This window comes from Sapajus apella, unplaced genomic scaffold (assembly GCF_009761245.1).
Source record: "Sapajus apella isolate SASKATOON/1434 unplaced genomic scaffold, GSC_monkey_1.0 scaffold112, whole genome shotgun sequence".
Classification (NCBI taxonomy): Eukaryota; Metazoa; Chordata; class Mammalia; order Primates; family Cebidae; genus Sapajus; species Sapajus apella.
The window spans coordinates 4,548,164-4,560,636 of record NW_022437052.1 but is presented as its reverse complement, the minus strand read 5'-3'; the positions used below and the strand labels follow the sequence as shown (position 1 = coordinate 4,560,636).

Genomic DNA, 12,473 nt, shown 5'->3' with positions numbered 1-12,473 from the left:
AGAAGGGCGTCCGGCGGAAGCCGGGAGGCGCTGCCGACCGCGCCTGCGACAGCGTCAGCCCTTCGCGGAACGCCGGCCCGATGGCGGCGGCGGCGGCGGCTATGGCCGAGCAGGAGAGCGCTCGGAATGGCGCCCGCAACCGGGGCGGAGTCCAGCGGGTGGAGGGCAAGCTGCGCGCCAGCGTCGAGAAGGGCGACTACTACGAGGCGCACCAGATGTACCGGACCCTGTTCTTCAGGTACTCGCGCCCGGCCCTCGCCGCGGCCCGGCGCCCGCCCCCGCCGCCTCCCATTGGCTGTGCCGCATCGCCCCGCGGCCCCATTGGCCAGCGCCGCTGCCCGTCGCGGGGGCCGAGCTGGAGTCCGGGGCCACGGGGTCGCCGGGCGGAGGGTTTGGCCTGCTCCTCGTGGGTCTGGCTCTTCCCGGCTTGGCCCCCAGCCCCCAGCCCCTCGGCCTCCAACTCCCGCCTCGGCTTCCCTCCCCATCCCCCGCGTCCCTCCCCGGCCTTCCCCTGCCCCTAGCCTCCACCTGTTCCCTCCTCCGGCCTCCCCCTACCCCCGGCCTCCCTCTTTCCTCGGCCGTCCCCCACCTCGGTCTCCACATGTTTCCCCGGAGGCTTCCCCTTCTCCCTCAGTCTCTCTCTCTTTCCGGGCTCCCCCTTCCCCCTCAGTCTCTCTCTCCCTGGGCTCTTTCTGCCCCCGTCTCTTTCTCCCCGGTCTCCCTCTGCCCCTCGTCTTCTCTCCCTGGCCTTTCCCTGCCCCCCGTCTCTCTCTCCCAGCCTCCCTCTCCTTCTCTCTCCTTGGCCACCCCCTTCCCCATCCGTATCTCTCTCCCTGGCCTCCCCCTGCCTCCCATCTCTCCCTCCTCCCCGGGGCTCTCCCCTGCCCCCACCCCCTCTCTCTCTCTCTCTCCGCAGCCTCCCCCTGCCTCTACCTGGTCTCTCTCCCCAGCCTCCCGCTGCCCTCCTCCCTTTTGGCCTCCATCTCCTGGTCTCCACCCTCTGGGCGTCCCTCACCTCTCCCGTGGCCTTTACCACTCTGCTTCCTTCCCCCGGGCCTTCACCTGCTCTCCACCCCCCTGCCTCCCTGTCCCAGACCTCCCTGCCCTCCAGCTGCACCCCCTACCTCCTCCACCCCTTCTGTGACCTCCGCCTGTTCCCTCCCTCTGGCCTTCCCAGGCTTTCACCTGTTCCCCCCACCTTCCTCTCTCAGGCCTCCCTTCCCGGCCTCCCCCTTCCCGCCCTCTGCCTCCACCTGTTCCCCACTCCCCCACCCTCTGCCTTCCTCCTCCCAGCCTTCAGATCGTCCAGCTGGGCCCTACATCATGCTCCACAGAGCTCCATAGGAAGTCACTGGTGTTCCACTCTCTGAGAGTCCAGGCTGAGGGTGAATCCGCTTCTCTGTTGTTGCCACCTCTGGACCTGAGCTAGGTGACACCTGCACAACCCGCCCGGTGCAGCCTGGAGGGTGTGTGGGGGCCGAGCTGGCTGTGCTGGGTCAAATGCATGGCCCTCAGAACTGTGACTGGAAGTTCCTGGGCGTTGTGTGGCTTGGTTGATTTTCTTCAGGACTGCTGTCGTACAGTTACTGCTAAAAGTCTCAGTTGTTCTGTGTGTGACATTCTGTAAATTACACATATCCCATGATCTCTTATGGTTGAGGTCAGGGAACGGTTTGGCCATTCACTAGAAATTGGGTCTGTTTTAAAGATGATATTTCAGAGGATTTAGTCTTTTCCATGGGGTACCTTTTACTTCTAAACTGCCACAGAATAGTGAATGTTTTGATATTGTATTTAAGAGCGGTTGGTCTGGCCTTTACACAGTTTAGGCCTGGATTTGTTTTGGTTTTCAGGGTTTTTTTCCTTTTAATAGACTTGACTTTCTTTTTTTCGAGACAGAGTCTTGCTCTGTCCTAGGCTGGAGTACAGTGGTGCAATCTCAACTCACTGCAACATCCACCTCCTGGATTCAATCGATCTCCTTCCTCAGCCTCTCGAGTTGCTGGAATTACAGGCTTACACCACCATGCCTGGCTAATTTTTGTATTTTTAGTAGAGACAGGGCTTCACCATGTTGGCCAGGCGGGTCTTGAACCCCTGACCTCGTGATCCGCCCACATTGGCCTCTCAGAGTGTTGGGATTACAGGCGTGAGCCATTGCACCCAGCCAGGCATGACTTTTTAGAGCAGTTTTTGGTTTGCAGCAAAATGAAGCTGAAAGGGCAGTGTCCTGAATCTCCCCTTGGACAGCCTCCCGCCCCACGGACACCTGTCCGGAGCAGAGCCCCTCAAGAACCCATCACCCACATCGGGGTTCACACTTGGTATGTGTGAGGATGAGGAGCCCCATCAGAGCATCACGCAATGCAGCTCTACTCCCAGAAGAGCCTCTGCTGGGCCTAGCTTTAAATCCTTTCTTTCCATAGCAAGCACATCGAATCGTTACCTGGAGAACTCTGGAGGTGCTACTTTGGTTATAGTTTGCTAGTTTGTTTGAATTAAATCACCGTCTGTTGTGCCCGACCTGTGCCTGGGTAGGCTGGTGGCCCGCGCACAGCAGCGCCGGGACACTTAACCCAAGCGAAGGTGGGCTCACCAGCCCCAGCCACGGAGGAGATACCATTTCGTTGCCGAAAACACTTGTTTGTGCCAGGAAATGAGAAAAGAGTGTTTGTGTCAGTGGTTGTCAATCTTAGCTGACCTGAATAGGCTGGGATGAGGCCCTGGCATCTGTTTTTAAGGAGTGTCCATGTTGTTTATACAGACCCTTTTGTACAGCCAGGGTTGAGACGGTGGGTGTGGGTCCCTGACTATCGGTTATGAGGAGACATCAGTCCCTGCTTTGAGCCTTACATGACCTGAAGGGCAGCCTTGTTTCCAGAATTTTCTATTAACCTCGACATTCTGTAAATACACGCCAGCCAGGCTACATCTCGTTTTATTATGTTGTAGATGCTTTCTTTTTTGAAAACTGAGCTGTTTAATTTAGAAAGAGGTCCGCTTTTCTGCTTAGATGGAAACTAATTTTATCTCTGACAGAAACAAGTCTTTAATGCGAGACATTTATAGTGATGCGGTTTTAATGCTGGTTGAATTTGTCATTGAACATTTAGCAACTCGCAAATGGCACGGGTTGTGATAGCACCCTAAACCTGATTGTTCTTCAGGGATCGAGGTGAAGGTGTCAGTCGGTACTAAATGGTGGAATGTGAACCTCCCAGTGGGTAGAGGGCCTGTCACAGATCTGTATGATGTTGTTCAAGATTCACTCTGGTGCCTGCTGTTCCTAGGGATTTGTATATAAATATTTGTCCGATGATTAACCAGCAACAGTGGATCTCCCCCAAATTAACCAGTGTTCCTTGTTTTAAGCCACTTCACTTGTACAGTGATGAGGGATTGGATTGCCAGTTTAGGTCCTCAGTGAGGAGTCCCTGGTCAAGGGTGTATTTCACAGTGAAACGGGCGGTGATGAGCGAGTTCTGCGCCCTTAAGCCCTCTGGACTGCAGGCCTTGCTGGCCGACTGTGATGTCGTAAGGGTCACCTGGCAGGGGCATGGTGTGGCTTAGCACAGAAAGCCTGGGCATTGGGGCCACATGCCACCTCTTATGGGGCCCAGGACATTACTAAACCTCTCGAGCCTTAGCTTGGAGCCTTTCAAGCCAGGAATGAAGACAGTCAGCAGTGGCAGCTGTTACCTCACTGTCACCCACTGAGACACCGCCCTTGTCTTTCCAGCATAGAATTCCATGTGGATTCCCAGCACTGTTTCAGAGCACTCCATGGGTGTGTCACTTCCAGAGAAGTCACATTCCCCAAGTTAAACTTTTAGTTTTTTGAGACAGAGTCTTGCTCTGTCACCTAGGCTGGAGTGCAGTGGTACGATCTCCACTCACTGCAGCCTCCACCGCCTCCTGGGTTCAAGCAATTCTTGTGCCTCAGCCTCATGAGTAGCTGGGACTACAGGCACCCACCACCGTGCCTGACCAATTTTTGTGTTTATTGTAGACACCGGGTTTCACCATGTTGGCCAGGCTGGTCTGGAACTCCTGACCTCAGGTAATTCACCAGCCTTGGCCTCCCAAAGTGCTAGGATTATAGGCATAAGACACTGGCCTCCCTAAGTGCTGGGATTACAGGTGGGAGGCCTAGTACTCTGCCATTTTAAAAAATGCTCTTCTGTCAACAAACATATATAATTGGATATTTACATTGAAATATTTATGGTGAGGTCTGACATGAGTGAACTGTGAGCAGTCAAGACATTGAAGATACCCATGGCCCTGCAGGGCTCTTGCCTGCCCTGCGACCGGGCCTCCTCACCCTCCCCCCGGCACCCACACATCTACGGGCTGCCCTTAGGTGAGGTGGCGTTTCCTGGAATTTAAAACACGTGGAATCACAGTACGCTTGAATTCACTTACCATGGTGGCCAGGACCCTCCCCCGGGAGTGTCTGCAGGTCCTTGTGTTGCTGAGTGGTTTCCCTGTGTGTCTCTAGCACTATTCGTTTATCCCTCAGCTGTCAGGTAAATTTATCAGAAGATACTCTGTGTTGGTTTATTGTTAAATGTTCTGACATTGTTACCTAGGTAAACTGGTGACTCGGGTTTCGTGTACAGATGATTTCAGCACTGGGTACTAAGCATTGGTACATGGCAGTTTTGTTAAAAATTTTTTCTGAGCCTCCCAGTGTGTGTTGCTGCCCTCTTTCTGTCCCTGCGTTCTCATCATTTAACTCCCACTTAGAAGTGAGGACATGTAGTATAGGGTTTCTGTTCCTGCGTTAGTTTGCTGAGGATAATGACCTCTGGCTCCCTCCAGGTTCCTGCAAAGGGTGTGCTCTTGTTCCTTTTTTCTGGCTCGATAGTATTCCACGGTGTAGTTGTACCACATTTTCTGTATCCATCTGCTGCTGACAGGCCCCCACATTGATTCCATGTCTGCTGTCGTGAGTGGTGCTGCAGTGAGCATTTGAGTGCATGCGTCTTTATGGCAGAACCATTTAGAGTCCTCTGAGTAGATAGCCAGGAGTGGGACTGCTGAGTTGAATGGTAGTTTCATTTTCAGTTCTTTGAAGAATTGCCACATTGCTTTCCACCATGGTTGTACTAATTTACACTCCCACCAACAGTGTATAAGTGTTTCCAAGAGGTACTGTTTTAGCTCAGAGCCATAGTTTAAGGTGAAGGAGAGGGAAGGAATTGGGCAGCCCAGCAGGTTGGTGTCCCAGGGTATGTGTCCCACAGAAGTTGGGCAGCAGTTCCTGATTGCCTGGCTACACTAGAGAGTGGCTGACCCTGTCCTGTGGATGGCGCTGGTCATGATCATCACCTGGTATCTCCAGCCTTCTCTCTGCTGGGGCGAGACGTCAGCTCCCAGGCCGATCGGATGATTAGTGCGCTTCAGAACCACTGTGCAGGCCTGGAGGGGCCTCAGTCTTGGCTGCAGTATTTGTAGATTCACTTTTAGAAACTTGATGTGGTTGAGACCACAGCCCGGGAGGCAGTGACCTGCAGCAGCCACCCACCTGTCGTCTGCCCTCATCATGGTGGGTCTGGGTCCTCCTGCCATGTGGTTCCTCCTGCAATGTGTTTGAGTGACTTTTTAATTTCGGCCCCTGACCTTCTGTCTCTTCAGTCAGCTAAAGAAATTTTAAAAGAAAATGGTATACAGTGTGTGCTGTGCACACCTTAGCCCAGGGCCGAAGAGGAGCGTCTTGCAAAGGAGCTGTTTGCCAGCTCAAGTCCCCTCTAGAGGGACTCTTGCCAGAGCAGAGCAGGCCTCAGCCCTCCCCAAAGGAGGCCTCAGCCAGCCCCCACGTCAGGGCATGGGAGCACTTCAGTTCACGGTGGTCGGCACAGGGTTCCTTGTGAAATCTGCACTGGCTCCCTGTCCCGAGGCACCTGCGTGTGTCTTCAGTACTTTGTCTTCGCCCTCCGTGCGTCCCTGACCGCTGAACACACGAGCCAGCTTCCATCCGGTGAGAGCGAAGGGTGGGATTCATCCCATGAGCTCGGCCTTTCTTCATTTGACACCAGCAGTTTCTGTCACTAGTTCTGATGCTCACTTTCCTGTGTGTTCTACTTTTTAATGTTTTTATAAGAGAAGAGCAAAGTCAGCTAGATTATTTGCCCAGACACCTTGCTCTGTGGATACAGATGCTTTGGCTGGCAGAGAGTGCCCACGCTCACCGGCTCTCAAAGGCTCTGTCAGCAGGCGGAAGCCATTTCCCCATATGGAGGATGCATCTGGTTGTCCACACTGCATGGCCAACAGTGCACAGCATGCAGAGCCGAGCCGGGAGGATGGCAGGAGAAGGCCTGGCTATGCCCAGCTGCCCTCCAGTCTCCCCGGCCTTATGCCTGAGAGGGCACCCATCCCAGCTTAGTCACCTGGAAACCAGAGTCCTTTGTACCTTCTGGAATTCTCCAGTGTCGGAGGAAGCTGTCCATGTTCAGAGCCTCCTTAGATGGTTTGCCCGTCATTGGCATTCCTGGACCTGGAAATGGGCAGCCCCAGCCAGGCCAGTGGCCACTGTGTGCCCAGAAGTCCCCCTCCAGTCCTTCCTTCCTCGCCTGGCTCACGGCTACCCTGGGAAGAAGGGAGCCGGCCACAAGGTGCAGTCCAGGCTGGGCCGAAGGCCGTGACCATCGGCATGCCCCCAGAGCCAGGGTCCTTGTGCAGGAATGTGGGTTACTGCCTTCCAGGGAGTTCTTCGTCTGGTTTCTAACAGGCCACCTCTTGCTCTACCTCAGATAGAAGCATCTAGAACCCTGTCTTATTGGCATAAGCAGAAGCTGGTGTGGTGTTTGCTCAGGGTTGCTGCATGCAGCTCTGCCTGTGGCCCTGCCGGCGGCAGCGTGAGGCCAGGTGTGTGTGGAGCTTGTTTTTCCAGAGTGCCCTGTGCAGGCGGCTCCCGGCCTCCTCTGCTAGTCAGTCACGGCCCTGCAGGACTGGAACCGGGCTGGCAAGTCACAGAGTCAGCGGCCTTGTCACGGCTCTGAACTGCTGTGGTCTCAGGGTGGGTCTCCATCTAGAACCTTCACAGTGCAGTGGACTGTGGGCTGACAGGGGTGGGAGGCTTTTTCTCTGGGGTTCAGACCTTTCCCTCCTGCTGCCCTGCCTCTGCAGCCCGATGGGGTCTCCTGTGGGGGAGGCCTGGGTGTGGCAGCGCTGGCTGTGTTTGGGATCCCTGGCTGTGGTGCCTTCTGAAGAGGAACCCTTTCCTGTGGTTAACTCAGCAGCCAGCCCACCCTGGCGACACCAAGGTCGTATTCCAGCCCTCAGCAGTGTAGCTGTGTCTCTTTATCGCCTGCACTGCAAGTTTTTCTTTTTTTTGAGATGGTGTCTCGCTCTGTCATCCAGGCTGGAGTGCAGTGTTGCAAACACGGCTCACAGCAGCCTCAACCATCTGGTCTCAAGCAGTCCTCCCATCTCAGCCTCCCCAGTAGCTGGGACAACAGGTGCATGCCACCATGCCCAGCTAATTTTTGTGTTTTTTTGCAGAGACATGGTCTTGCTATGTTGCCCAGGCCAGTCTCAAACTCATGGGCTCAAGCGATCCTTCCACCTCAGCCTCCCTAAGTGCTGAGATTACAGGTGTGAGCCACCATGCCTGGTCTGCACTACTGTTTACTTAATATTTTTGTTTAACTCGATTTTTTTTTGTTGTTTTGAGACAGAGTCTCACTCTTGTCGCCCACGCTGGAGTCTAGTGTTGTGAACTCGGCACACTGCAACTTCCACCTCCTGTGTTCTAGCAGTGCTTCTGCTTCAGTCTCCCGAGTAGCTGGGATTACAGACATGTGCCGCCATGCCGAGCTAATCTTCTGTATTTTAGTACAGTTGGGATTTCACCATGTGGCCCAGGCCAGTCTCGAACTCCTGAGCTCAGGCAGTCCGCCTGCCTCAGCCTCCCAAAGTGCTGGGATTACAGGCGTGAGCCACTGCGCCTGGCCTTTAACTCGGTTTATTGTTAAACATGGCTTTGTCCAAGGACTTTTGGCTTGCAGGCACAGAGCTGATTAACTGGTTATGTGTTTTTTGATAATAAGGTCGTGATGATTAAGAGAAATTTATAGCCAGTTAAATAAGGTTCCTGGGCGACACCAGTGGACCTGTGAGGTGTGGCGTGTCCCAGCAGAGGCCACCTCCTGCCCTCCACGCCTGCTGTTCTTGCAGGCAGGGGCTCTGCTGCTCAGAGCAGCACAGCCATGTCAGCTTCTCTCCGCATTGTCTGTAGCACGCTGGTGTCCCCCCCCCCCCAACGCCTCTCACTGCCCCGTGCCTGTCTCTGTGCAGCCCGAGAAGCCCTGGCTTTCTTCGCCGACTGTGCTCTGGGAGTGAGGACATGATGCGTGGCGAGCATGTTGCAGCAGTGCACCCCAGACCCTTCCCTCCTGTGGGAGGAGGAGTGCGGCATGCAGAGGGGGAGGGCAGGGACACTTGCCCTGTGGGGAAAGAAGGTGCTGTCACAGCCTGTACTATCCCCATTGGGACCCTAGCCTGGAGCCCCCCATCCTGTGGCCCCTCAGCTCTCATGTGGCCCCGCGCCCATCCTCTGCTCCTTCCCGGCACACCTGCCCTGCCCAGCAGCCTTTCTGGTCCCAGCTGCTGACACCAGTGAGCTGCTCCAGGGTGGGGCTGCTTTCTGGCTCCTGGCCTATTCCTATTTGGACACAGATGGGTTCTTAGCATCCAAAGGCTCCCCATGCAGCCATGGTCAGCAGGGCGCCCAGGACAGACCCCCCCTCAACTCCATGCAGCGCCTGGGCCTTGGGAGCGGCTGCCTTCTTCCTGGTGAAAGGTGTCTATGTGTATGGGGAGCACCCACTTTTATGATACCGCCTGTTTCTGGGCACCTTGTCTTTAGCTTCTGACCTGAAGATGAGCACGGGTTCGCGGTGGCGAGTGTGCGTGTGTGCGCGGCTCACAATCTTCTCTCTGTGGCAGGTACATGTCCCAGAGCAAGCATGCGGAGGCACGGGAGCTCATGTACTCAGGAGCCCTGCTGTTCTTCAGCCACGGCCAGGTAAAGACCAGGAGCAAGACCATGGCCACGGTCTTGCTCCCTCCTGCGTCCCTTCCTGCTCCTGGCAGGCGAGTTGAGGTGGGAATGACGTGGGAGAAGCCTGATGGGCTGCCCTGGCCACTGGGGCTGCAGGTGGCAGAGGGGCCCAGAGTCCCCAGCCTCGGCTGCTCCACTCGCAGGCTGGGGCTCTGTGCTGCGTTTGTGCATGTCGGGGCTGAGTGGGCATTGTTTTGGTATAAGCGGCCCTATCCGTTTTCATTTGATCCTCGGCCAGGAGTTCTCCGTTTTTCAGCAGCATTGCCAAGGATATGTGCTCAGAATAGACTCCTCAGCCCTGGCCGCACTCTGGCTTCTGTGCGCGCTTTGGCTTCTGCTGGAAACCCAGCCTTGTCTTTTCTGTCCTGAACAGGTCCCAGCTTTGTACTTGATTTTGGTGTGTTTCTCTGTTTTGTAGCAAAACAGCGCTGCAGACTTGTCCATGCTGGTCCTGGAGTCCCTGGAGAAGGCAGAAGTGGAGGTGGCCGACGAGCTGCTGGGTGAGCATCTGGCCTTCACCCTCGGGCCCTGTGACAGCGGACCCAACACGCCTCTCCCTGGTCCTCTGTGCTGCGTTTTTCTGTGAGCTCTGGGGTTAACTCTGCTGCAGAGGCGATTCCCGCCTGGTCCCAGTGAGCCAGGTCCCCTGGCTGACCCTGGCCCGAGCATACTGCAGGCTGAGCAGCACTTGCTGTGACTTGTAGGCAGGGTATGACCTGTGTCTTGTCCTCTCCACCGTGCCAACGGACAGCGGCCTCCCCGCCAGCCTGCAAGGTGGGGCACCATTTTGTCCAGGGATTTGGCTTGTTGGCCTGTCCCGCCAGGTTGAGTGTGCAGTCGGCAAAGCCCTTCTGTAAGCTGCCTGGGTCTGAGTCCCACTCCTGGTCCCTGCTGCTCTGGGAGAGGCCCCTGGGCCAGAGCCAGGTACCCAGAGCAGCCACAGCTATTCCTGGGCTCCAGCTCCCCATGGAGCCTTCCCCAGCCCCTGCCTCCGCCAAGACATCCATCCTTCCTCACCGTGCTCTGGGGCACGTGTCACTGGCACTGCAGTGGGCAAGTCGGTGGGGTGGCCCACAGGTCACTCAGGGATGCCACCAGCTTCCTCTTCCTGTTAAGTATTTGCATATTGAAATCCACTTGTGTAAGGCATGTGGTCCAGAGAGCCGGAGTTACCATGCATTCTTCTGATGAGGGTCTATGCTGTTTGCAGAAAATCTGGCTAAAGTGTTCAGCCTGATGGACCCCAACTCTCCTGAGCGTGTGGCCTTTGTGTCCAGAGCCCTGAAGTGGTCCAGCGGGGGCTCCGGGAAGCTGGGCCACCCCCGGCTACACCAGCTGCTGGCCCTCACCTTGTGGAAAGGTAGGCCTGGGGACAGGGCAGGCGGGGGGTGCCGCTGTGCTCTCACGGTGTTGATTTGCGCTGTGCGTTCCAATCCATCGGGGTTGCCCACCAGGGTGGTCGGGGTTTCACCCTGTGGTCACGTGGGCCTCTCCAGGCCTTCCCATGGGACGCTCTGACCCTCAGGGAGGCAGCTGCACCCTCACAGGGCCTATGTGTGCTGCTCCACGGATCTCATCTTCTGATGAAGCTGCTGGGGGATTCATCTCCTGTGGGGTCTGGCTGTCTGCACAGTGTTCTTAGTGCCAGTGTTCTTAGTTCCACGTCTGCGACTCTGAGGCAGGAGTGGTTATGGGTGAAACCCATTCAGTGAGTTGAATGAGGTGCTTGTCGGGGTTTAGAAGCGTCCTCCCCAGAGCATTCCCTGGGAAACAGGGTTGCAAGTGGCCCCAGCACCGTGAGACAGTTTTCTTCCACTGCCGGCAGGCCTGCTCAGGTCTGCATGTGCCTGGGCTTGGCAGGTGGGGAGGTGGCACCCAGGGCAGCCCCTGCGATGGAAGCTCTAGGAACTTGGAGGTCTAGGCTAAAGGCCTTTGCTCTAGAGGTCAGGGCTGCTGAGCTTTGAACAGCTCCTCCTGGACACGGCTGTCTAGCATGGTGGCAGCTGCATGAGGGCTCTTGTGCTCTGCCCACGTCAGCAGCCCTGCAATGCACGCCCATCCCACCTCATCCCTGGTCACGCAGGTTCCACCTGGGGTGAATGGGAGGCTCATCACCCTCGGGCACCTAGCAGGCATTTTCAACCTTCTCCCCCACGCGACAGGAAGGGGAAGTGAGCAGATCCAGGTAGAGTTAGGAGACTACAACGTTTAGGGAGGCTCGTCTCAGAGGAGCCTGGCGAAACCACCCCTGGCTTTGTGCCAAGCAGAGGGACAGCCACAGGGATATGAGCCTACCTCGCCTCGGTCTCCCCATGGTCACCTCCTTCCCAGAAGGGGCTGGCACAGGTCGGTGCCTCATGGCCCCTGGAGTGCACCTGCTGCTACCTCCCCTGGCCTTTGCCGACAGCCAGCCTCCCGTGCACCACCTGTGCCCGGGCCAGCACGCCTCCACACGGAACATGGCTGCAGGCAACCCTACTCGGTCCTGCGTGGTGAGCCGCTGCTCTCTGTGGGCCCCAATGCCAGGTTGGGGAGGGAAGAGCTGCCTGCACACCTGCCCAGGAGTGTCACCTGCCTTTGGGATGAATTAGGGATGCTTGCGTCAACACTGTGTGGCTGCCCTCACCACTCCTTTGCATGGGCTCTGTGGGCAGATCCAGGCAGTGAGTGGGTGGATGGGGTGGGTGGCACCCATGCTCAGTGCCCAGGAGACCTGTGTGGCAGCTCCTAAGACAGGCACAAGCAATAGTAAGGAGGGACATATGTGTCTGCCAGGATCCCTGCCCACCATGGGGTAGGTGGGGGCTGTCCAGGGCGCGTGTAGGAGGGCTGTGCTCGGCGCCTCTGCTGAGACCCCCTGAAGAAGAGCCCTGGCTGCCTCCCAGGCCCAGGTCCCCGACACCATGACGGTGCTGTGGGGCATTGCCAAACCTCACCCCGGGAGCCCAGGCCTTGTCCACGCTGAGGTGGCTGCTCACGGCCTCTGCGGTCCTGAGCATAGACTCCATGCAGGACCTGTGGGCTCAACAGCACAACCTTCCTTGGTACTTCTCTCCCGGGGAAGAAATAATGCCCACAGATAAAGGCTTGGGGATGCAGGGAGACGACAGGAGAGAAAGCAAAGTGATGGTGATGCTGGCAGCCACACAGGCAGCAGGAGGGCCCTGGAGGCTGCTGTTGAAAAAGGGCGCCCTAGGTGGAAGGGGTGGGGTGTGCTGCAGAGATAGGCACCACGGGAAGGGTGGGGCTCCCAAGGCAGGCGAGGGGCCTGAGAGTGAGGGTGAGCAGGTGTTAGGGTGGGTCTGGGAGTGGAATGAGTGTGAGCAGTTGTTAGGGTGGGGCCTGGGAGTGGAGTAAGTGTGAGCAGGTGTTAGGGTGGGCCTGAGAGTGGAGTGAGTGTGAG

At 56.8% G+C, this 12,473-nt stretch overlaps 1 protein-coding gene across 1 annotated transcript in view; it reads left to right on the top strand.

The window, feature by feature from the left end:
* GET4 (guided entry of tail-anchored proteins factor 4) overlaps nucleotides 1–12,473 on the top strand; it is a 17,258-nt gene continuing 4,785 nt past the window's right edge. Inside the window, exons 1-4 of the mRNA XM_032259884.1 lie at nucleotides 1–238; nucleotides 8,956–9,034; nucleotides 9,489–9,570; nucleotides 10,281–10,430. Of these exons, the coding sequence (XP_032115775.1) occupies nucleotides 81–238; nucleotides 8,956–9,034; nucleotides 9,489–9,570; nucleotides 10,281–10,430 (469 nt within the window). The 5' untranslated portion in view covers nucleotides 1–80. The remainder of the gene's footprint in view (nucleotides 239–8,955; nucleotides 9,035–9,488; nucleotides 9,571–10,280; nucleotides 10,431–12,473) is intronic.